This window comes from Erithacus rubecula (assembly GCF_903797595.1).
Source record: "Erithacus rubecula genome assembly, chromosome: 3".
Classification (NCBI taxonomy): Eukaryota; Metazoa; Chordata; class Aves; order Passeriformes; family Muscicapidae; genus Erithacus; species Erithacus rubecula.
The window spans coordinates 138,376,340-138,400,827 of NC_136689.1; the positions used below are offsets into that span (position 1 = coordinate 138,376,340).

Sequence of the window (24,488 nt, forward strand, 5' to 3'; positions counted from 1 at the left end):
CAGCGGATCCCGTCCGGAGCGCCGCTGAACGCCACCGCAGAGCTCCGTCCGAAGGTCCCGTAGCTCGGCTGAATCCCACCGCAAAGTCCCGTCGGGAATTCCCGCAGTCCGGCGGAGCCCCGCCGGAGGGTCCCGCAGCCGGCAGCAGATCCGCGTCCGAGGGTCCCGGAGCCCCGGTGAAGCGCACGGCAAAGCCCCGTCCGAGGGTCCCGGAGCCCCGGTGAACCCCACGGCAAAGCCCCGTCCGAGGGTCCCGGAGCCCCGGTGAAGCGCACGGCAAAGCCCCGTCCGAGGGTCCCGGAGCCCCGCTAAAGCCCCACCGGAGAGTCCCGGAGCCCCACTGAACCCCAAAGCCCCACCGGAGAGTTCCGGAGCCCCGCTAAAGCCCCACCGGAGGGTCCCGCAGCCCGGTCCGGGCAGCCGCTCGCACCGGAACCCGCTCGGAAGAGGCTCCCGGAGCCCGCGGGACCCTCGGTGAGCGGCGGTGCCCGGGGGCTCCCTCCCCGGTCCCTCCATGGACTGAGATGGCCTCGGAGCTGGCCATGAGCGCGGAGCTGCCCACGAGTCCCCTCGCCATCGAGTACGTGAACGATTTCGACCTGATGAAGTTCGAGGTGAAGAAGGAGCCGGCGGAGGCGGAGCGGCTGTGCCACCGTCTGCCCGCCGGGTCCCTGTCGTCCACCCCGCTCAGCACGCCCTGCTCCTCCGTGCCTTCCTCGCCCAGCTTCTGCGCTCCCAGCCCCGGTGGGCAACCGGCCCCCGGCCCCCCGGCTGCCGCCGCCGCTTCCCTGGGCTCCAAACAGCAGCTGGAGGAGCTGTACTGGATGTCGGGTTACCAGCATCACCTCAACCCCGAAGCTCTCAACCTGACGCCGGAGGACGCGGTGGAGGCGTTGATCGGTGCCCCTCACCATCATCATCATCACCACCAAGGGTACGAGCCCTTCCGACCTCAGCCCTTCGGGGCTGAGGAGCTGCCGCCGGCCGCCCATCACCATCCCGGCCATCACCATCATCATCATCACCACCTACGCCTGGAGGACCGCTTCTCCGACGATCAGCTGGTGAGTATGTCCGTGCGGGAGCTGAACCGGCAGCTGCGGGGCTTCAGCAAGGAGGAGGTGATCCGCCTCAAGCAGAAGAGGAGGACCTTGAAGAACCGGGGCTACGCTCAATCCTGCCGCTACAAGCGGGTCCAGCAGCGGCACATCTTGGAGAACGAGAAATGCCAACTGCAGAGCCAGGTGGAGCAGCTCAAGCAGGAGGTGACCCGCTTGGCCAAGGAAAGGGATCTGTACAAAGAAAAATATGAGAAGTTGGCCGGCCGGGGCTTCCCGAGGGAGCCCTCCCCATCCGCCGCCCCGAAAGCCGCCGCTGACTTCTTCATGTGAGCCGGGCTGGTGGGATGGGGTGGGATCCCCTTTTTTTGGTTCTTTTTTTTTCCTCATGCGGGGTCAGCAAACCCGCCGCTTATATTTAAAAAAAAAAAAGGAGGAAAAAAAAATTAATATTGTGAAATCCCCTCTGAAATTTTGGGGAGGGGAAGCTGAACTCCCTCCCTCCCTCCCGCCACGCACCCACCCATCGGGACTCGGGGTGGGGGTCCCGGGGTGGGCGAGTGGGGGGCAGCCCTGCATGCGGGACGTGTACGGCCACCCGCCCCCCTTCCCGGGAGCATCAGCGCCATCCAGGTGGCTTCTCCCCACCTTTTCCTGCGGGTTTTCCCCTCCACCGGGGTTTTTATTCTTCGAGGGATCCCCCACGGATCGGCCGGGGGGGGGTCCCCGGCAGCGCTGCGCCCTGCCCGGCCCCTCCGCCCACCCCCCATTCCCGGCCGGCAAACCTGAGCCACGTTTAACTTATTCACCCTTGTAAATATGTAGAAAATTAGTTCGTTTTTTGCCTTTTTTTTTCTTTTTTTTTTCTTTTTTTTTTTTCCTTGAGCCTATATTTTGCTTGGTGATTTACGAGAAAAAGAAAACGAACAAAAAAAGAAAAACCAACAAAAAAACCCTAAAATCCTTTAGAAAAGAGAAAAAAAAAATACACGAGTCTTAAAAGTTTGTATGTAATAGCATGCAAATAATATCCGAGTTAATTTAACGATGTTGGGAAGAAGCCGAATGCACTATATACAGGAATCGATTGGGTGAAATAATACTGTTTTATAGAGATTTAAAATTATCTATGCTCTTAAAAATAGTGGGGAGGGGAGGGAGGGGAAAAGGTAACAATTTTAGGGTGACCTGAAAGGCAATATAGTAATATATGGACTGCAAACGGTTGGCTGCTATCTCACTATGCACCAGATTTATTTATTAACCCTCGGGAAACGGAAAATCTTATTTTAACCTCGATGTTTGGAGAAAAAAAAAAAAAAAACAACAAACAGACAAAAACAGACGGCAAGAAAATGCACATTATTTGTTGTGGAAACAAGAGGAAAAAAAAGAGGATTAAAAATTCGTGCAATCGTTGGAGCGAAAGCGGGACCGATCCTGCGCGGAGGAGCGGGCGGGTTTGTTTTGGGTTTTTTTTTTTTTTTTAAACGAGTTGCTTATTTAAAAAAGGAGAAAAAAAAATTATAAAAACAGATTTTGCGGGGGGAAACAAAAGGGTCCCGCGGACAAAGCGAGTTTGGGAGCCTGGTGCATTTTAGGGACTGATCGTGCGAAGCGTTTTTAACGACCTGTTGTTTCGATTTGTGACGGTTTTAATGATGTTGCATCAAGATAAAAACTTATATTCAACTAGAGCCTGGGTCGGGTTTTCTCTCAACTTTTTTTGGGGAGGGGTCCCACAGCATTGGGGTTTTGTTTGGGGGTTGTTTATTCTTCTCTTTGATTCCCGGTGCTGATGCAAAACCTTCCCCAAGCTCCCGCTGAGATAAGTCCGGTGTCTCTGCCCCATTGAACTCTGGCTTTTCACTTTTCCTGCCTCTTTTTGTTTTTGTTTTTTTTTTTTTTCAGCCGGGTTCTGGGTGGTTTTGCTTTTCTTTCCTGGCTGGAGGGTCCTGGAGACCTTCATCCCTGCAGCTGCTGGAAAGTCAGAGAATCCAGTTTGGTTCCAGTTTGTCCGACACCGTCCCGATGAACCGCTGCTTGATTTTCAATGGTAATAAATGATTTTTTACTTCCCTCTTTTGGCTTCTCCCCCCTGAATTTTAAATTTAAAAAGCATCCCTTAACAAACCAAGCCCACACCTTCCCTGATCCAAGCTTTTGGGCTGGTATTTTACTGAGATTTTGGAGGTTTTGGAGACTGTTTTTAAGGATATTTCCCCCTTTGCCGCAAACCCCAAGCGCGTCTGCGGCTTTTCCCAGACTCAGCGGGACAAATTCCAACGCAACCCTTGGTCCAACATATTTTTAATATTTTAATATTTAGGTGTATTTTCTGTCCTATATTTTTGCCCAGGCAGGTGCCCCAAGCTGTGGCATGTTCCCTCCTGCTGCTTCCATAAATCTCTGCCGTGCTCATGTAACCCCTTGGCTTTTCCTGGGATTTGTGGGGTGCCTGTGATTCCACAACCCTCTGGTCTTGCCTTTTCTGCACCCCCAAACCTCACTCCCCTTTTTCTTCATCTTTATCTGTTTTTTTGGTGTTTTGTTGTGCGACCAGAGGGGTTTTGAGCAGCTTGGCTCGATATCGGACTTGGATTTTTGTGATGGGAGCTGGGATGCAAAGAGGAACATTTATCCCAGGGCTGGGCAAAAAGGGGGGTTTGGAAAGTGTGGGGGGGTTCACCCCTTATTCCTGCATTTATTTAGATCCAGGGAAACTTTGCAAACCTGGCTCTAAATAAAATTAACCCGCACAGCCGCTCGCGGGACATCGCGTCCTCAAATTTTTTGGAGGTGAATCACAGCTTCCTGGTGGGTTATTCCCTAATTTTCCTCTCATTATCCCTTTCTCTTAGCATATTTTTTGGGTTTGAGAACACATCCTGGTCATGATTCAATAAGAATCTGAGGAGGAAAAGGTATTTGGGGCTGGTACCTTCCCCAAACCAGCCTGGGGATCTCCGTCCCCGCTGTCCAAATCCTCACTGCTAGATCTTCCCGTGATCCACATTCCCTGTGGGCACATCCTGGGGGTCTCTTCCCCTTTTCCCAGCTGTGCTGGGGCTGGTTGGGAAAGCAGAGCTGCTTTGGGGGTCTCTGTGGGGTTTTGTGGGGTGTTGTCCCATGGGGTGTCACCCCAGCACCCAGCGAGGTGCCTGTGATCGCCTCCTGCTCCAAAATCCTTTCCCCACTTCCATGGCAGAGCAAAGGCAGCAATTTAGGAGACCAATTTTTCCCCTTTTCCCATTTATTTTGGTTTTATTTTGGGGTGCAACAAGCTGGGAAGGATCCCAGATTATTTTGCCAATCCAGGTATTATCTCTTCCTCTTTATCCCAATTCCTTGTGCCACTGTGATTTATTTTTTTTTACTTCCCCACTGATTTATTTTTTTTTTTTTTCCAAATCCTCCTTGAAATCCCCTAATAGCTGGAGCAGGACACAGGGTGTTGCTGCCACCCATTAATCTTGTGGTCCTCCATGGGGGACCCCATCCCACAGTTTTTTTGGGATATTTAGGGCTGGAATTGCACCCTTCTACACCATCATCCTGACTTTCTCCATGCTCCTGAAGCTCCTGGCTTTCTGGATTTAGCTTTGCTGAATAAATAATAAAAACTCAAGTGGTTTAAGCCTAAATTTGGCTGGTTTACGACTCGTCTCCTTTTTGGGGCTCAGCTCCCCCTGCACCCCGGGCTCTGGGGGGGTTTCTGGGTGGTCCCTGCTTGGGTCTGCAGCATTTTTTGGGATGGCTGCAATATTGGCAGGATCATGTGTGTGCATTCCAAGCGTGCTGGCACACGTTTTGGGATGGGATGTGGTGGGACAGGGCCGTGTGTCACCCGTGTGCCGCAGAACTGCAGTGCCACGTCTGCTGCAGGAGGACGTGTGGCCCTTGGGGTCACTCTGACCTGCTTTCCAAGCTTTCCCCTCATTTCTCCTCAGCCCTGAGCGAGGCTGGAGCCTCCTTCCCCATCTTCCTGCTGCTTTTTTGGGATTGCAGCAGGATCTCAGGACACCACACCCTCCCTCCCGTGAGGATCTGCAGTCCCTCTGCTCCTCCTGGGCATCTCCTGCATCCTCCCCTCCATCCTCAGCCTTTTTTTGGGGTGAAAACAGCAGCCCAATTCCAAAGGATGCTCCAAGGGCTGCCTTCCACTTGGGATGGGGACAAGCCCTGGGGGTCCTCTTCATTTTCCCTTCCTGCAGAGCTTCTTAACCCCTTTTCCAAGCTTTTCTTGCCCATTGAAGACTCGGTGGGCATTGCTGAGCTGGGAAATGGTTGGAATTCCTTCTGCTTCTCAGCCTGTGGGTTTTCCACAGGAAATAGAGGTGATTTTGGGGGATGCTCCCCCCCAAACACAGCTCCAGGCAAAGTCCCTTTGAAGCAGAGCAGGGTGCTCTGTGCCAGCTCCAAGCAGGAATTACCAGGATCGCTGGAAATGGGTGGAAAACCACAAGAAAATGGTCACTGCAGCATCTCCAACGTGTGCCTCACTCCTTCCTCCTCAGTTATTGATGCTCCCAGCCCACAGGTTTGTCCCAAAACTGCTCCAGTGTTCTCCACAAATCCTGACATCTCCACAAGGTGAGAACTCCAGTCCTGGGGTGGAAGCAGGTTGGGCTGCTGGGCATGGAGGAATATGGGGTAATGTTCAATAAAACAAAAAAAGAATTAATTTGAATCTCAGCCAAATTAATCGTGGATGAAAGAAAATTTTTGATTTGGCTCCGAGCTCGGGACTGAGCCACTGTGAGCAGAGCTCAGGCTTGGTTTGGAGCTGGAATTTTTTGGCTTGAGTGGATCTTTATATTCTGGCTCAGCCAGGGTTGGATTTTTTTGCACATTCCCTCCTTTCTATGCTCCATGCCTGGCTGCCTTCTCAATATTCCTGCATCCCTGGGACACAAACACTGTCCTACCCACGTTATATAAAAATATATTTATATAAAATAAATTTATCACCTTGATAGAACAGGGCTCTGCCCTGGGATCATGAAAGGCTGGAGTTTTTTCCAGCTCTCTGCCTTCCCCCAGCCAGCACATCTCAGTTCCACTGATGTCATCCCTAAACTCAGCAGGAAGTGAAATATTTCCTGAAATCCAGGATATGGAAACCCCCCTGCATAACATGCACAGGACCACAAACTGGCATTTTATCCCAAATTCCTTGGGGTTGGGTGGGTTTGTGTCACTTAGGAGTGCAGCTGCTGCTGTGGGAATTGGGATGCAGGAAGCTGGATCCAGAATATGGGTGTGGGATGCAGGAGGAGGGATGTGGGATGCAGGATGCACAGAGACAGGACAGCAGGTATGGGATGAAGGTATAGGATGCAAGATATGGATATGGGATAGGGGATGCAGGGATACAGGGCCTTGGCTGTGGGTAGTGGGATTCAGGAATGTGGGATGCAGGAGGTGGGATGGAGGGAGTAGGATGCAGGATTTAGAATATGGGATGCCAGGTATGATAATATTGGATGTGGGATAAAGGACATGATAAATAGGATATGAGAATTGGGATGCAGGATATGGGGATAGGAGATGGGATATGGAATGTGAGATATGGGATGCTCCCTGCAGCAGGTTGTGTGCTGCTTGTCACTGCCCCTTGATCCAGGAGGAGAAGGAAACTCTGGATCATGAGGATCAAGAAGGAGCCTGGCACTGCCCAGCCCACCCTTTCCTGACTGGATAAACTCCATCAAAGATACAACACCAGCAAATCCCAGCAATTCCAACTCATACCCATCACTGCCTGCGTGGGTGCAGGTGCTGGGATCAAGTGGGTGGGATGTGGGATGCAGGGGAAACAGCTCCAGTGCCAAGTGGGAAACATTCCAGGACAGTGTCAGTCCTCAGATCCTGCCAGCCCATACCCTATCTCAGCTCTCTGGGAAGTGCAGCTTTCCTTGGAATCACCACCCCCAATGCCTGGGAATGCCCTTGTTCCCCTCTCCATCCCCACAACTCCATATCCCTCCTTGCCAAGCTCCCAATTAAATCATCAGCAGTGTTTAATTACCCACACCACAGAACCCAAACGTTCCTTGGGTTTTCACCCCCTCTCCAATCTCTCCTTTCCATGGATGGGAGTGGAGGGAAAGCAGAGGGATCATCTTCCCACCCCCACCAGGTTATTTATTCATGGAAAAGGCCGAGGCTGGAGCACGACACTGGCAGCTGGTGGCTCCCTGGGAGCTGCAATTTGCACAAGCAAAAATAAACTAATTGTTATTTTCCATTTACATAAAGGGAAGAGAGGTTGGAAGAGAGGGGGAAGGAGGCCTGGAATGTGAAGGGAATGTGCTGCCAGCCCCTTCTGGGAGGGCTGTGCCAAAGCACTGGCTCACTCCCTGCTCCTGTGAGGCTCATCCTGCCTGTCTGGTTGCTGGAGAAGCTGAAATTTATGGAAATGATGGTACTGGATCTTCCTTACCACAGAGTCAGGGCCCACTTCCAGAGGTGTGGAACACATCCTGATGAGGGTGCAACAACAGGAGAGAGAGAGAGGACAACCACTTCCATCAGCTGGATGGGAGAAAAAACCTGCTGGTGTCAGGAGAGATTTGAGGGATGGATGGAGATTTATTTGAAGTTTTCACTTTGGCAGTGGTGTGTGCATCCAAAAGAAAGGCCTGGGCACAGAATCATGGAATAGTTTGGGTTGGAAGGGAACTTAGAGATTCAGTTCCAACCTCCTGCCATGGTCAGGGACACTTTCCACTGTCCCAGACTGCTCCAAGCCCCATCCAACCTGGCCTTGGACACTTCCAGGGATGGGGCAGCCACAGCTTCTCTGGCAAACCTGTGTCAGGGCCTCACTACCCTCACAGAATAGAATTTCTTCCCCATATCCCATCTAACCCTGCCCTCTGGCAGTGGGAAACCTCAGATCTTTGAGACTTTCAGCCTTTCCCCAAGTGACTGCTGCTGAAGGGCACCTGGAGGGGATGTGTTTGTGGATCTGGGCTTGGGCTGGAGGTGGGAGTGAGGATAAACAGCAGATGGGGATGGGAGTGCTCCTCTCTCATCAGCTCTGTGCATCCCAAGGATTCCTTGGATGAGGGAAGAAAAAGAAGAAGAGATTTCTCAGCCAGGCTGTAGATTCCCCATCCCTGCAAGTGTCCAAAGCCAGTTTGGATGAGATTGGATCCACCTGGTCTAGTGGAAGGCGTCCCTGCCCATGGCAGTGTGGCTGGAACGAGATGATCTTTAAGATCCCTTCCAACCCAAACCATTCCACGATTTTATGAGGAACACATCATGCATTGGTTGGAGACTGGAGATGCTGTCACCAGAGAGATCCCTTCCATGCCACCTCATCTTGAGAACCTTTGTCACAACACTTGGAACGAGCCGTCGCGGGCGTTTAATTCCCATTTACGCCGGCCCGTTAATTAAATCTCCATTGATTGTTCGGAGAACACTTCCTTGGGTTTATCACCCTTCTCCCAGACAAATCAAATTGCCACGTCATTAACTTCCAGCTCTCCAATCCATACATAATTACTGCCTTATTAATACCTCCCAGTTACGAGGAAGTTTGAGGCAATTAATATTTGTGGGATAGTTTGTATCAAGTTAATTCTGTCAGGGTTATGTTAATAATGTGGACGTCTAATAAGCTGGGTAATTAACGTCCTTCTCGTTAGCATCTTCTCAGGTGCCAGTTAAGTGTCAGGCCAGGTTTTGTGGCCAGGCTGTGTTTAATTAAACTTGTTATTACACAGGGATTCATGGCTGTTACATGGGAATGGAGACAGGTAGGAGCAGCAGGTTATTCCTGCCCTGGATGCAAAATGGGCTTGGGGATGGGTTGGAAATGGGATTTGGGGGCTGTTCCAAGTTGTCTCTCTCAAAAACTCTCACAGGAGTGTTTTTTGCTTAGCAGGAAGGTCAGGATATGGTTCTGGTCAGAGCAGGGTTTGGATTTAAGGGTTGATCTTCCAAGAAAGTGGCAAAAGCCACGGGCACCCTGATGTGGATGTGAACAGTGGAATGAGGAAAGTGCTGGGAGCATCTGTGACCACGTTTCCCCAGCAAGCAAACAGTTCAAAACCTATCCCTGTGAAAATTCAGGCAAATTTTAGGCTCAGCTTTAGCCCAGATTTGAAGCTTTGGGTTGACAGGAGTTTTTCCAGTGCATCCCAGCCCCACAGAGCTCTTGGCCATAAGAACTTCTCGACCTGACTGAGCCTGCATCTCTCCACCCACAGCCTTCCCTCCCCTGCTGTACATTAATAAAAGATGGACACCAACTACCTGGCCTGTTTGTCCTTGTGAAAAATTCATCAGCTGCTGATTAAGTTTTAAGGAAGGGCCGTGTTGCCCAGGTGGGTTCATGTTCTCCAGCTGCCCAGAGGGATGGGAAGCTGTGGAGTTGGGATTTGCCCTCTCTGCTTTCTCTGGAAAAGGAATATAGAGTTTTCCCTGCTCCTTTCCTGCCCCTGATTTGGATCCCTGCAAGAAATCCTGGAATTGTGGGAAGAGAAGGACCCAGGCTGGGCTTGGCTCATATTTGGGAAGGTGATGATCCACAGCAGAGCACACCAGAAATTGTGGAACTTGGGAAAGGAGACATAAGCCATGACCATAGAGAGAAAAAAGGCCCCAGGTGACCTGAATGAGGTTTTCCATCCTTGGAGAGTGTGGTGACTGCTGGGGTTCTGCCTCAACAGTGGGACAGCATTGGGAAAAAGAGGGAATTAACCAAAATTAAAATACTTTTCCTTTCTGATTATCTGTAGTCCCTAAAATAAAGGCTCTGCTGCTTATTTCTTCCCTCCCTCATCTTGTCTCACTCCAAGGGCACAGAGAAGATGCTCAGGAGCTCATTTTTAATTGCATTTAGGAGTTTATTTAATGTTATCCCTAAAAATGCTCTTGCTGGAGATGGCTCCTCGTGTTCCCTGTTCTGGGATAGGCTGGGGAAGCAGAGGAGGGAAGGATCCTCCCCCACTCCATGTGCTGGGGCTGTGCTCATGCTGCCACCACAAAGTTGCCTCCCTGGTCAGAGGTTCCTGCTCCATAAATATTTCAGGAAGCAGCATGGGGGTCCCAAGGCTCTCCTGGGGTGGGTCATTAGTGCAGGATGAGGAAGCATCAGACAGACAGCAGAGGAGGAGGGGAAAAAAAAACCTGCAATGAAAACCAAGCAAAAGCTGCCAAAGCCACAAGGTCAGGGATGAAATATTCATGGAGCCATCCGTGCTGGAAGACAGGTGTGGAGGTCCTGGGGAGGCTACAGAAACCCCTCTCTGGCTTCCTTCTCTCTCATCACCAGTGCTCAGCCTGCAGAGTTTGGGGCAGTGGTTAAAGATGTATGAGCCCAGGTGTGCAACAGCTGGGCACATCTGGCACCACATCCCCCTGGTGCTCCTCTCCTGTGCTCTGTGAAAGGTGGGGAGTGGAACTGGGAGGGGTGGCCACTGTGTGGGCTGGGCCCTTTGGGAATCACAAGGAGAAATGGAATTTGGGATGGAGTTGGTTGGATGAGAGGGATGAGCTTTGGGATTGAGGTGATTGGATGGGAGGGGTGAGCTTTGGGATGGAGGTGATTTGGTGGGAGGGATGAATTTTGGGATGGAGATGGTTGGATGGGAGGGATGGAAGTGGTTGGGTGGGAGGGATGAATTTTGGGATGGAGATGGTTGGATGGGATGGATGGACTTTGGCATTGAGCTGGTTGGATTGGGAGGGTTGGGCTTTGGGATGAAGGTGGTTGGATGGGATGGAGGTGGTTGGATAGGATGGATGGGTCATGAAAGATTTACCAGGAGGGATGGACAATGGGATGGATGTGGTTGAGTTGGAGGGATGGACAAAGGACTGTGGTTGGTTGTTCTGGGATGGATGGATGGATGGATGGATGGATGGATGGATGGATGGATGGATGGATGGATGGATGGATGGATGTGGTGCAGGAATAGGCAATGGAATTGAGGAGTTTGGGTTGGAGGGATGAGCAATGGGAGGCAGGTGGACTGTGGGTAATGGGATGGAGGTGGCTGGATGGGAAGGATGGAGGTTTTCCCCTGCTTTCCCTTTTTGGGAAAGTTGTGTGTCCTGTTTGGCCCCTCCATGCCCTGCCAGAGCAGCTGCACCTGCCTTCCCAAACCCTTCTCCGACCCTCCTGGGGATGAAATTCCTGAGCCAGCATTGAACAACTTTTCCTAGAAGTAACACCCCATTTTCTTACACAAATTATTTCCTTTTTCCTCCGTGGAAGCTCATTAGAATTCCTAAATGGACCGCACGGGTCGATGAGGTGCTGGGCCAGCACACTGCAGTCGATTCCTGTTTTCCAGGAGACTTTTCCTCCCTGTCTAATCAGGGAAGGCAATGTCTTTCTCCCTGATTTTTGCTCTGGTATTGGTCCCTCGCTGATTAATTTCCAATGGGTCACCTCAGCAGGGAAGGAGGCTCTCTGGTTTAATTAGGAATATGAGTGTGGATTATCCCGCAGCTGTCCAGTGGTTATTGTGGAGGAGTGCCAGGAGTTTCAGCCTTTCCTGAAACAAAATTAAAAAAAAAAAAAAACCAACTTGGAATAAAAGGCTTTGTGTTTATCAGGACAGTGACCAGCTTGGGAGCTGATTAAGTGGCTTCATTGCCACCTGCCTGAGCTCATGGGCAGCTTATCCCAGGGATGCTGTTCCTAAAAGGTTGAATGCCACCAAACAGCAGAGATGGAACAACTCGCTGCCTTATGGGAATTCATGGGATGGAAGGGCAGCATCCTTGCCTTGCCCCTGTGCTGTGCTGTCCCCAGGAGCATTGTGGCACTTGGATCCCTGCACATTCTTGCTTTTCCCAGCCCTGTGTCTCGGGAGCTGCCGACTCAGCAGGCTGCACATCTGCAGCGCGGGATCCACAGGAGGATGATATTAATCAGGATTTTTTTTTTTTTCCCTCACGGACTTTGGCAGCTTCCCTGCTCTCACAGCTGTGCCTGTGCCCTGGGAAATCAGCTCCAGTGACTCCTGTGCTGGCTGGGAATGTGTCTCGTCCCCAGGAGCTTTGGGGCTGTGGGGACAGATGTGTCCCCTGCATGGATGAGCTGGGAAGGAGGGAAGTGCTGTTAATTCCCTAATCCTGGCACCCCTTTCCATGCATCACACAGCTTCATCCCTCTCCCTCCTCCTTGGTGCTCTTGGAGCACCTTTGGATGTTGTTTCCATCGAGGAGAACATCCTGGACCGAGCAGCATCATCCTGGTCCCAAACCCTCCCCACGATGCTCAGAGGGGGGAATAAGGTGTGATGGAATATTGGGACCTCCCTTCCAAGTGTAGGATCCCATGAGCCACTCCTGGCATCACACATCCCTCATCCCAAAGCTGGATGAGTGGACAATTAGGACAATGAATTGCCCTAGAGGAAGTGTTTAGCCTCAGTGGGAATAGTGGGAATGCAGGAGGAGAACCTTCTCCCACTAAGAACCTCTAATCCCATTCTTGGAGAATAAATTGTCCCAGTGCCTCAGTTTCCCTGGATGGGAACAGGGATGTGTGGGGTGGATTTGTGACATGGCCCATCCCATCTGTTACATTTTCCAAGGGATTTTTGAGGCAGGGACTGTCATGTGCCTGTTCTTTCATCCCTATTTTCCATCACCTGGACCTCCAACCCTCTTTCCCTGACATCCTAACAGCAGATGTGGTTAGGGACAGATGGGAAATGGGATGCAGGAGCTGGGGAGGGATTTTGCTCAAGCCTTGCTCCTTTTGTTTTTGTGCTGTGCTCCTTTCCCTGTAGACACAGGTTCTCCACAGGGGTTGGAAGCAGGAAAGGTGCAGGGAAGGGGGGGAATTCTTTCTCTCTTGCTATCCTTTTGTGTCCCAGTGTAATCAGCTCTGATTTATTCTCTTTGATTTTTTTTTGTTCTTTTTGTTGTTATTTTTCATTTTTCCTCGGTGTCGGCATTTTTTTCCCCAATCTCTCCCCAGCTCCCCCTTCTCCTGTGATTCACCAGAAACCTGAGACTGGGAATTTTTTTGGGATGCAAAGGGCTGTTAGTGGGTGACTGGTCTCCTTCAGTGGCATCTTCCAGCTTCCAAGCTCTTAACTCTTCCAAGCCACAAGAGGAAATTTCCACACATTCCCCTTTTCCCCACAGGGAAAAACCCCTGGCAAGCCTAAAATCCTTCAGACAGAAGGGCCAGATGGGATGGGTTTGGGTGAATTTGGGCTGAAAAAAATGACTTTGTGGCTGCTGGAATGCTGGATACTCTGCTGGGAGATGGTTAGGGGAATTATCCCACCTTTGGGAATTTGGAATACCAGTTGTGGGTGGAATGGGGTGGGATGGGGATGGGACATTGGAAGATGCTTGGACAGTTTTTCAGGCAGCACAGCCCTATGGGAAAAGCCAGAGCAACAGGAAATTTTGGGGCTTTGGGAAGAGTTTTAAGCATTTAAAAACTGGATAATGGGGAAATTGGTGCTGCCAGCAGCAAATCTTCCTGAGATGTTGGGGACAGACTCAAGGAGAATGGAGAATATTGGAGCAGGATTTGGGGCAGAAAACTTTCCAGGGATGGAGATGTGAGGATCTGGACATCAAGTTTAGGTTGGATATTAGGGAAAATTTCTTCATGGAAAGCATTGTCCAGCCTGGGCACATCTACCCAGGAGAGCAGTGTCACCATCCCTGGAGGGATTTAACATCCTTTGGATGTGGCACTTGGGGAGAGCTGCACTTGGTCCTGAAAGACTTTTCCAACCTAAATAATTCCATGATTCCATGATGGATGACAGTGAGCTCTTGGCCACCACATGTCCCCACCAAGCTCCTCTCATCCCAAAATCCTCACAGCTCCTCCATCCCATGGAGAAAATCCCATTTCCAACAGTTTTGTCACCACTCCCCAACACCAGAAGGAATAAATCCATGAGGAGATGGAGAAGCAGGAAAAAAAATCCATCACATTCAAAGACAGCCTGACTGTTTTTCCAGCATTTGGGAGGTGTGTGTTTCTCTCCTGACTTGTTTGGCACCCAAGGCTATCAGGAGCACTCAATCTCAACCGTTTTGATCTGCTCCCAAAAAATTCATCAGAGGATGCAGGAAAGTGGATCAGCTCTTAAGAGCTGCATCAAGAAAGTTGCAGTTTAAACAGATTTTATATTATTTTATCTCTATTGTTTTTTATTATTTGTGGGTTTTTTTTCATCATCAGAGTTTCTAGGAAATTTTAAAAAATTATGGAAGTGAAGTACAAGGTAGATCTCCTGATAAAAAAATAAAATTATATGAGGTAAACCCCCAAGGCCTCTTTAGCCACTAAAGCTGAAATATCTAATTTTTAGGTTTCCCTAGCCTGGATTGTGAGGAAAACACAATCCAGGTGAAGGGACTGGAATATTTGCAGGTGATTTTAAAATCAGACACATTTTATACTGAAGACTCCTCTGCATCTCATGGTGACACAAGTGGTGTGTAGCTAAAAAGTCACCAGCACTGTCACCCTAATGGAGCTAAATTTACTTGGGGGAAAAAAAAATTAAAATAAAAATAGCCATGAAAATATTTAAGCAACTTAAAAAAAATTAAAAGAAAAAAAAATAAAAAAAAGGAAAAGCAAACCTGGCCAGAATCCATGAAGCAAAGAGCTGAGCAAATTGGGGCAATTGTCAAGGGAGGTCAAAGCTGTTGCCTGTCAGGGTTGGCAGTTTCCTCTAGAAAGGAGCTGATGTGAATCTCCCCCCAGAACAGGGGCAGTGTCCAGGGGCAGCTCTGCTTTCCTGATGTGATCTTGTCTGTGGGATGAGTTTTGCCTACACAGCCCTGGCTGATTTTACATCACAGTCAGCATTCAGCAGCTCCTCTCCTGCTCTTTTTCCTGCTTTTGTTGGGATCCACTTTGCTGGCAGAGTGGGAACAAGGAAAAGCCACACAGGGTGTGGGATCAGCATCTGGTTCTGCTCCAATGTGCCAGAGAGAGGCAGCACAGGGATTAAAACCATCCCCACCCCAAAAAGGAGCCATGCAGCTCCTAAGAGCACCTAAAACTTCCACGAAAAGGAATTTTTTGAGGAGATCACCAAGATGCTCCAAAGGTTGGAGCCCCTCTGCTCTGGGCACAGGCTGGGAGAGCTGGGGGTGCTCACCTGGAAAAGAGAAAACTCCAGGAAAACCTCAGAGCCACTTCCAGTGCCTAAAGGAGCTCCAGGAGAGCTGGAGATGAGGATTGGAGTGGAAGGAAAATAGGGAATGGCTCTTTTGGATGGGATGGGAAGGAATAGCCCCTCCTGGCAACCTCAGCAGAGAGGAGGAGGAGGAGGAGGAGGAAGGAAACAATTCCCCAGGTGCTGGAGATGTTTCCTCCACAGGAACATCACCATGGCTCCAGGGGTTTGTCCAGCACTTCATTCTTGGCACTGGAATGACCTCAGCTCCCTCTCAGCTGGTGCTCCAAACCCACTGCTGGTCTGCAGAAAATAATAAAGAATTAATTAAGACCGAGCTCTCATCAGTGTTAATGCTTCAGAGCCCCTTTAGCCACTGTTCCAGAGCATTCCAGGTGCCTTTGCCTTATGAAATAATCAGGATGGAGATGCAGCCAGAGCAGTGGCCTCAGCCCTGGGCAGTGATCTCAAAATGGGTCTGGAAAAAATTAATTTCAAATATTTTATTCCTTCATTTTCCTCATCATGCTGCTCTTCTCCCTTCCCTATCAACATTTTCTCATCCTCTTCCTTCCCCCCAAGGAATTCTGGTGTTTCCCTGCTGTTTAAACTCCCACAGCCCAAACCTTTTCCATCACAGACCTCAAGGGTGTGACTGCTCTGTGACAAACTCCAGGAGTCATTCCCTGCAAACCTCCTTCAGAAGGTCACAGCATTCTCATGGCACCTCCATCCACAGGGAATCTCACTCCACACAGATCCCATCCATCACTGGGAGAAACTCCAAACCTTTGGAGCTCCCTCAGGACCACCAGGACAGCTCTGAATCCATGGCTGACCCCCCACACCTGAGCCCTTGGAGCATCTTTGTGCTTCCATGAGGTCACTGGAGGTGGCCTGAAGGGCTGGTTTGAGGGAATGAGGAGAATTCCTGCTGGATAAAGACTCCTACAAGATGGAGCAAACTGTGGATCCACAGGGTGCCAGTGTGAGTAACCACCAGGAGCACTGGAAGGGGTTTTTTACTCCTTGGTGGTTGCTGTCCAAGGCTCTCAGCTCTTCTCAGAAGAATCCATGTTGTTCCAAAGGGTTTTCTGACTGAAAAATCCTCCTTTCTTTTCCTATTGGGAATTTTAAGGGTTCTTCTCCCTGATGAGACTTCCCAGAGGCTCTTCCAGAGGGCTGAAGAGGATGTGAGTTGGGGATTTCTTTCCATCAGGGACAACAAGATAACTCTTGGATTAAAGATTTGTGTGGGCTGGAAGTGCCCATGTCCTTATCCTTGACTGAGAGGGAATGAGGTCAGGAATTCAAAACTCTGGGGCAAAGCCATAAGATCCAGTGCAGCCAGAGCTGGTTTCTCATCCCAGCAGAGCAAAAAGAACTCCAGGACCTTCCTTATTCCCACAAAGGACTCCAAGAATGAGGATGGAATCAGGCTGTGTCTTCAGAAATGGCTGTGTCTGCAAAATCTTTGGGAATATTCAGTGCAGCAACTGCTGGTGGCAAGAGGCAGCACAAAGAAACTCCACAGGGCATCACAGAACAAGCTGAGCTTGGGGAAATCCCTTAATCCCTCTCCTTACTCAAAGGCTGGATTGTGCCTTCTCCATCAGTCTGGGGAGAGGAGCCCTGAGTGCTGCTGGCTTGGGATGGGACTTGGAGCCAGAGCCTGGTCTCTGAACACGAGCTCAGCTTTGAGGAGGAGAAACTGAGAGCTGGGAAATGCTAAAAGAGCCATTAAATCATCTGCTCCATCCCAGCAGGGCCAGAGGGATTGTCTTCCCGAGGTGGCTGGCATGGAAATGCTGCTCTTGTGGGGTTTTCATGGGGATCCTCTGGGAGCAGCTCCTTGCCAGTGGGGGAAATTCTCTGAAATCTCTACCTTTTACTCCTCGTTAGTGCAGCCTAATCATCCCCCTTTTCCTAAGGGGATTTCTGCCCTCCAGGCACAGGAGACCCTTTTTCTCCATCTGCTTTCCCAGCTGTCTGTCTACTCAAGTCCCTGCAGGTTGGTGCTTACCTGGAAGGGATTTTTCCAAGCCTTTGGGTCCTGGCAGCCCCTTAGGGCTGCAGGAACAGCAGTTGAATGCTTGGGCAGGATGCAAACAGCATCCAGGGAGGATTGTCCTGGCTCAGGAATTCCCCTGGAACACATCAGACAGTTTCATGTCCCAGCACCACCCTTCCCAAGCTGTGCAGGAGCTGGAAGCCAGGATTGTCTCATTCCCTGTGGGACAGCAGAGGTGTTTATGTGTTTATGTATTATTTGCTTCCCAATAGGCAGCTCCTGCCACTAAAGGGATCAGGATGTAGAGCCTGTGTCAAAGTGGAAGGCTGGAAATGGGGACTGGATCAGGGTGGGGAAGATTCAACCCCAGAGCTGGGGGAAATTTGGGATGAGAAGGTTTGTGGCTCCTCTGGACAAGCAGGAAAGATGGGCTGTCTGTAAGAGAGGAGGGAAAGGGGCTCAGGTGAGACATGGTGGGTCTGCAATGGGTATGCCAGAGGGTTTGGAAAGCTGTGCAGAGCTGGAGGAACAGGGAGAGGGGTGCTGGTGCAACACCTCACCATGACTGGAAATAATCCAATGGCCACCCCAGTCTGGGGGGGGGGGATTTTTTCAACTCAAACCCAGAGCTTGTCAGAGCTGGCAGAGGCCTCTCCTCTGGAGGAAAAGCTGCTTCCATCACACCTCCTTCCACCTGGGAAACAACCCACATTCCCAGGAGCATCACTTTGCTCGGGCATTGAAACCATCCCCTGGTCCAGCAGCTCCTGAACAAAACCAGGAGTGAAAGCTCCAATTTTGGAGCCTGGCAATAAAAACACAATCCAGAAATAACCCAGGTGGATTTAGACTGTGAAGGTGTGCTGTGAATCCAATTAAAATTGTAAAATGTTTAGGCAGCTGCCTGCTGGTGACAAGGACCTGCCTGCCCGGAGCACTGGGGCATGGCCAGGTGCTGTCCCTCCCCGTGTGACAAGGACAGCAAGAACTGACCAAAACACTCATGAGCAGCAGCTCTGAGGGGTCCAGGGACTGTTTATGCCCCAGAGAATGTGAATCCAACATGGGGCAGCAGGAAGATGCAGAAAACAACCCCGGAGCCACTTCCACCTGCCTGGTTTGGATCCTGCTCCTTCACCTGCCGGCACCAGGTTTATCCCCTCCCGCATCCCACGGCAGGGGAGCTGGAACTGGATTGTTTTTTATACTCTGTGATTCTGAGATCACTTCACAGACCCACAAGGGGTGAGGTGAGGCTGCAGCTGCAATCCCAGAGGACTCCCCACGGCTCCCCATCCCTTGATCTCAGGATCAAGAAGCTCTGGGGCCACATTTCCAGCTGATGCTGGTGGCATCACGCTGCTGCTGCGGCAGCACGATGGGAGGGACAACACCCCAAAAAAACATCCTGGGATCAAACACGCTGGGGGTGAGGTTCCCCCCGGTTTCCAGCACCCCACGCCAGCACTCCCAGCCTTGCAGCCCCCCGGGAGCATCCTCCTGCATCCCTCCCTTCCCCTCCTCTCCTCTCCCCGTCTCGGCGCTCATCCACCAGCCTCTCCCAGCTGCCTCCGAGCTTTAATTGAAAGCAGCCGCCGCACACAAAACACGGCGAGAGCCGGGAGCCGCTCTGAAGCCTGGCTCGGGATGGGGACCCTGCCGGCGCGACACATCATTAGAGTGACAATGGGGGGATGCGGCGATGCTCCCCCGAGGATGCCGTGACGGGGTCAGGACGGTCGTGACAGACACAGGGATCTCTATGAGCCACGTCTTGAAACTTGTGGAGAAGTAAGAGAGTGATTTTCCCGTTTACAATACAATAACTCGTCTTCTGTGTTGAATATTCTAATTTCCACTAACCATTCTAATACAAGATACAAATCTTGCAGCATTTACATACAGCCTATAAGAATCATTAAATTCCCGTAATGTGTTATACTTTAAACCCTAAAAAACTATTCATTGGACCACTTCTGCCAAGCCAGCAGGGTCTTTTTTGACCTTTGGACCTGCCCTCCAGCAGAAGAGGGGATTATTTTCGGCCGGCCATCCTATTATCTTCTAGTTATTTACTAACTAAGGTTTGGTATCTCAAAGATGGCTTTCATTTCAATCTCGCTTCTGGTTTCCACATCCTCAAACTCTTTTGCTAGGCACTCATATTTATCAGGTTTTCCTGATTCATCCTTCCCGACATCGCCGGGCGGGTGGCTCCTGTTTTTTGGAGGCGGGTTTGAAGTCCCCCGGGTGCCGTCGGTGCGGGACGAGCAGCGGGGTTTGATCGCGGGAGGATCGGGCTTGAAAAGCGGGAGCAGGAGCGAGAGTCGTGGAGACAGACGGGCTAAAAAATTTCTGAACGCTCATGAAAGATTCAGGGGCGTCACTTGTTAAATTTAATTGGGAGAAACCCGACTCGGAGCCTGACTGCACGGTTTGGTGGCTTTTGCTTAAGAAGTCAAGTGACAAGCTTGTCGTCTGTGTTTTTCCCCTTCTCTCCTTCCCTCGCTTCCTCCCGCCCGCTTTTCCCAGCTCCTGCCGTCGTGAATAATTTGGGGAGGATTATCTCCTGTCTCCTGTTGGGGCGAGCATCACTCCAGCGAGGAGAGAGGAGGGATTTTGGTGATGCTGTCAGCTCGGGATGCAGGAGAGGGGAGTTCAGGTTTTGGTCCAGATCCAGGAAGGGATGTAGGGGCTTCAATAAATGTCGTGTGCCAGCAAAAATTTGGGATGTAATCCCTCTGCCACCATGGGGCTGGGACACTTTTGTTCCTCACATGAACACCTAGTGGGAGAGGGGGAGGTGACAAAACCCCTCTCCCGGGCAGGATCTCCTCTGGAGCTGAGTTTTCCAGAAGCTGGAGGAAAGTTTTGTGAGAACAGGGGTGACAATGAAATTTAATGGCTTCTTCTCCTGGGGGATTTTGAAAGTGATGGGTGTTTTTAGTGACTGATTCTTCTTTTTAAAAAAAGGAGATTCCAGGAGGGAATCATCCCTCCAAAAGCCAATTTCTGTGCTCACCGTGGCTGCCTCTGCTTCCAAAGAGAAAAACAGTCCCTGCTGGAGGGTCAATTCATCTCCTGTGAACTTTGATGTCTGCAGGAAAGCAGATGAATCACACTTGAAAATTCCTGCTTCTCCCAGATGACTCCAAGAGGAGCTGGAGTGACTCCCCAAGGTGTTCTCCTGCTCCACAGATATCCTTGGAGAGGATGTGGACCCTCCCCACTCAGGTGTGTGGCATCCTGGGAATAACCTGAATTTAGGGATTAGGGGCAGTAGCAGAGCTCCCCAGGGCTGTTGGGTGGGAGTGAGAGATCCTGGATAAATGCTGGGAGCAGTTTGGACCCTGTCAGGTTGTCACTTCAAATGCACCAACGAGGTGGGACATGATCTTTTTTAATGGGGTGTTTCTGGGGGGATCATGGAGCCTAGAGGGGAATTATTATTGATATTTTATACTTTGCAAAGCATAAAATCCACTCATCTTTGCATGTGACTGTTCATCCTCCTGTCCATCCATCCATCCATCCATCCATCCATCCATCCATCCACCCATCCATAGAATCATGGGATGGTTTGGGTTGGAAGAGACCTTAAAGAACATCCAGTTCCAACCCCCTTCCATGAGCAGGGACACTTTCCACTGGACCAGGTTGTTCCAAACCCCATCCAACCTGGCCTTGAAGATTTCCAGGGATGAGGCAGCCACAGCTTTTCTGGGAATCCATTTCAGGTCCTCCCCATGCTCCCAGGGAAGAATTTCTTCCCAATATCCCATCTTTCCCTGCCCTCTGGCACTGTGAAACAATTCCTTTTTGTCCTGGCTGTCCAGGCTTATGAAATGGGTTTATGGAATGAATATGGCCCCATTCCAGCTGCAAATAGTAGGTGATTTTCTATTTAATGTGTCTCAACTCACAATTCCAGGGCCAAAATCTGGCTTTGGATGAACATCTGGATGTGCTGGAATGTTCCTGCATGGAGTGGCTTGACATGACCCTGAGGTTTGGGCACAGAATTGGATTTTTGCTCAGCTTTAGGTGCTAAATTCTCACATACTTTACTGGGACAGAGACTTGGTACCAAAATCTTCACCTCAGGTTTGTAGGATGCCTCAAGTCACCCAAAATTTTGTGTGAATGATGCTGATTTGGGTTCAGTGAAACCCCACAGAGCTGTAGGGGAAAAGCTCAGAGGGTGGTGGGCAGCTCACTAAGCTGCTCTTAGTCTAAGCTGGGTCAGGGGAGGTTTAGGCTCAGTATTAGGAGAAAGTTTTTGCCCAGAGGGTGGTTGGACACTGGAATGGGCTCCTCAGGGAAATATTTGCAATCCTAACCCTGATCAGGGAGTGTTTGGACAATGCCCTCAGCATTTTTGGGATGCCCTGGAGGCCAGGAATTGGTTTGGGTGATCACTGTGAGTCTCTTCCAGCTCAGGATATTCCATGATTCCATGAACTCATTTCTTTTTGTCACTTCCCCTCACCATGAGCTTTCCCTTGAACACATTCCTGGCTCCATGGGACCATCCCATGAACAGCAACATCCTCCAAAGCTGAAGGGGCAGAAATAGAAGCACTGCTTCCTTCTTGCCTCTGTTAATTACCCCCTTCATTAATGACTTGCATTTCCAGTAGCCACTGGCTGAGCTTTGCATTTGGGTTTTGGAGAGCTGGTCTGCTCTGAGAGAAGTTTTATCAAACCCAGATGTCAGCAGGGAGCCAGATTCCCACAGCTCCAGGATGACTCAGGTGCAGTTTCACACAGATCTGAGTCCTGGCTTGGAGTTTCTCAGGATGAGGATAATAATTTTAACAAAATAAAAGGTGGAATTTGGCTACCCTAGTGAGGAGTGGGGAGTTTGCTGCCTTTAATCAAATTTTTTTGTCTTTTTGTGCTCATCCTGACACCACTTTTCTCTCTCTGTGTGACCTCCAGGGGAGTTTCTGCCAAATCTTTGGAATGGTTCCTCAGAGGGGAATTCCCAACACATTCCTGTGCAAAAACTGGGAGGGGATTCTGCCCCTCTGCTCCTCTCTGGTGAGATCCCAGCTGGAATCTCTGGGCTCCCCAGCACAGGAAGGACATGGAGATGTTGTAGTGATGGATCAGCTCTGCTGGGAGTGAAAACTGGAGACTTGGATTTGTTCAGCCTGGAGAAGGGAAGCTTTGGGGTGACCTAATTAATTCTGACCTTCCAGAACCTAAAGGAGGTGACAAAAACGATGGGAAAAAAAAATTCACAATGGCCTGGAGTGACAGCACGAGGGGGAATGGCTTCCCATTGCCAGAGGGCAGGGAAAGATGGGATATTGGGAATAAATTCTTCCCTGGGAGGGTGCTGAGGCCCTGAAATGGAATTTCCAGAGAAGCTGTGGCTACTCCCATCCCTGGAAGTGTCCAAGGTCAGGTTGGATGGGACTTGGAGCAACCTGGGATTGTGGAAGGTGTCCCTGCCCATGGCAGGGAGTGGGATTGGGTGATCTTTAAGGTCCTTTCAACCCAAACCATTCCATGATTCCATAAAAATTAAGAGTCAGCACAATCCAGAGCATTTCAGGCAGCCCCTTCCTTTGGAGCCAACCCCAGCAGCAGCCAGGGATGCTCCTGGGTTTGGTTCTGCTGGTGAAAGGGAAGAATTTCTGTGCAAAATCCCAAACAGAAAACCAACTTTGTCTTTTGAACACATTGTCTCTGTATCTGTCTTTTGTTTTCTTTTTTTTAAAATTCTTTGTCCCTCAGAAAAAGGAACAACAACCTTCCCTCTTCTCTCCATCAGCAAAGGAGGGGGAAAGGGAGGAAAGTAATTATGAAAAGAAGAAAAATGCTCCCCATAATTTTTTGTGTTGACAGTGAAATCTCCAAAAATCCCCTGCTTGGCTTTGATGCAGAATAAAAGAATTTTGAGTGACGCAGAGACTTTTCTGTTGTTCTGCTCTCCATTTTTCATCTCAAAAATGCAGCAGTGAGAGCCTTTTATTCCTGAGTCTCCAGCAGGATTTATGGATCTGGCATTCAGGTCCACCCAGTCAGAAGTCAGGGAAACATGGAATTATTTAGGTTGGTAAAAATTGATTCCAAGCATTCCCTCAGCACAGCCAAGGCCACCACTGACCATGTGCCCCTCTGGGGGACACATCCACATGGATTTTGAATTCCTACAGAGATGGGGACTCCACCACCACCCTGGGCAGCCCATTCCAATAGCTGACAACCCTTTCCATGAGGAAATTCCTCCTGAAATTGATTTAAGAGCTGCTTCCAACACAGCTGGATTTTCAGGGATGCTTTTTCTTCTTGTCTTCCAGACTGCATCCTTTAATTCTGAGGGTGTTTGGTGATGGAGTCAGGCTGTTGGAGCCCACAGGGGGATATGCCAGGGATCTCTCCAGGTGAGTGGACTCCCAGTCCCCTCCCTGCCCTCCTCTTCTTCATGGAATCATGGAGTGGTTTGGGTTGGAAGGGACCAAGGATGCTTCAAGGGCTGGAGCCTCTCTGCTCTGGAGCCAGGCTGGGAGAGCTGGGGGTGCTCACCTGGAGAAGGAAAACTCCAAGGAGACCTTAGAGCCCCTTCCAGTGCCTGAAGAGGCTCCAAAAGAGCTGGAGAGGAGATGGACATGGAGTGACACTGCCAGAGATCAGGGTTAGGTGGAATATTGGAAAAGAATTCTTTCCTGTGAGGGTGCTGAGGGGCTGGAATGGAATTCCCAGAGAAGCTGTGGCTGCCCCATCCTTTAGAATGTCCTAGGCCAGGTTGGGTGGGACTTGGAGCAATCTGGTCCTGGGGAAGGTGTCCCTGCCCATGGCAGGAGGGTGGAATCTGTTGATCTTGAAGCTCCTTTCCAACCCAAACCATTCCATGACCATCAAAGATGGGATTTAAACCCTTTTCCTGGGAGCACTCATTGACCAGGATCTATGGAAGGCCGGGAAAACCTGGCAGGGAGCAGGGCCTGAGCCAGCCCAGGGTCCAGTTTTAAGTTACTGCTGCTTAGAGGCAGAAATAGCTCCTATTAAGTTGCATTTCAGGATTTGGAGCCAGAGGATTGAGGTCACATCCACAGAGCAGGACCTGGTGTTTCGTGTCCTCTGCAATTCCAAAATTCTCCACAAGAGCCACCCTGGGATGGAATCCCCCTCCTCCTGCTCTACTGGGACACAACCTCTTCCAGGTGGGATTTTGCTGCCTGAAGTTTCACCTGGCAGGAAAATGTGCACGTGGGAAATGGAAAATGATCTCCTGCCTCAGTTTCTCTACGTGGAGCAAGGGAAGATTTT

At 50.3% G+C, this 24,488-nt stretch overlaps 1 protein-coding gene across 1 annotated transcript; it reads left to right on the forward strand.

Annotated features, from left to right (window-relative positions):
• The first annotated feature begins 351 nt into the window (after positions 1–351).
• On the forward strand, positions 352–2,755 carry MAFA (MAF bZIP transcription factor A). The gene has a single exon (XM_079300436.1). The coding sequence runs from the start codon at positions 525–527 to the stop codon at positions 1,389–1,391; it is 867 nt and encodes a 288-aa protein (XP_079156562.1). The 5' UTR covers positions 352–524; the 3' UTR covers positions 1,392–2,755.
• Positions 2,756–24,488: the final 21,733 nt, after the last annotated feature.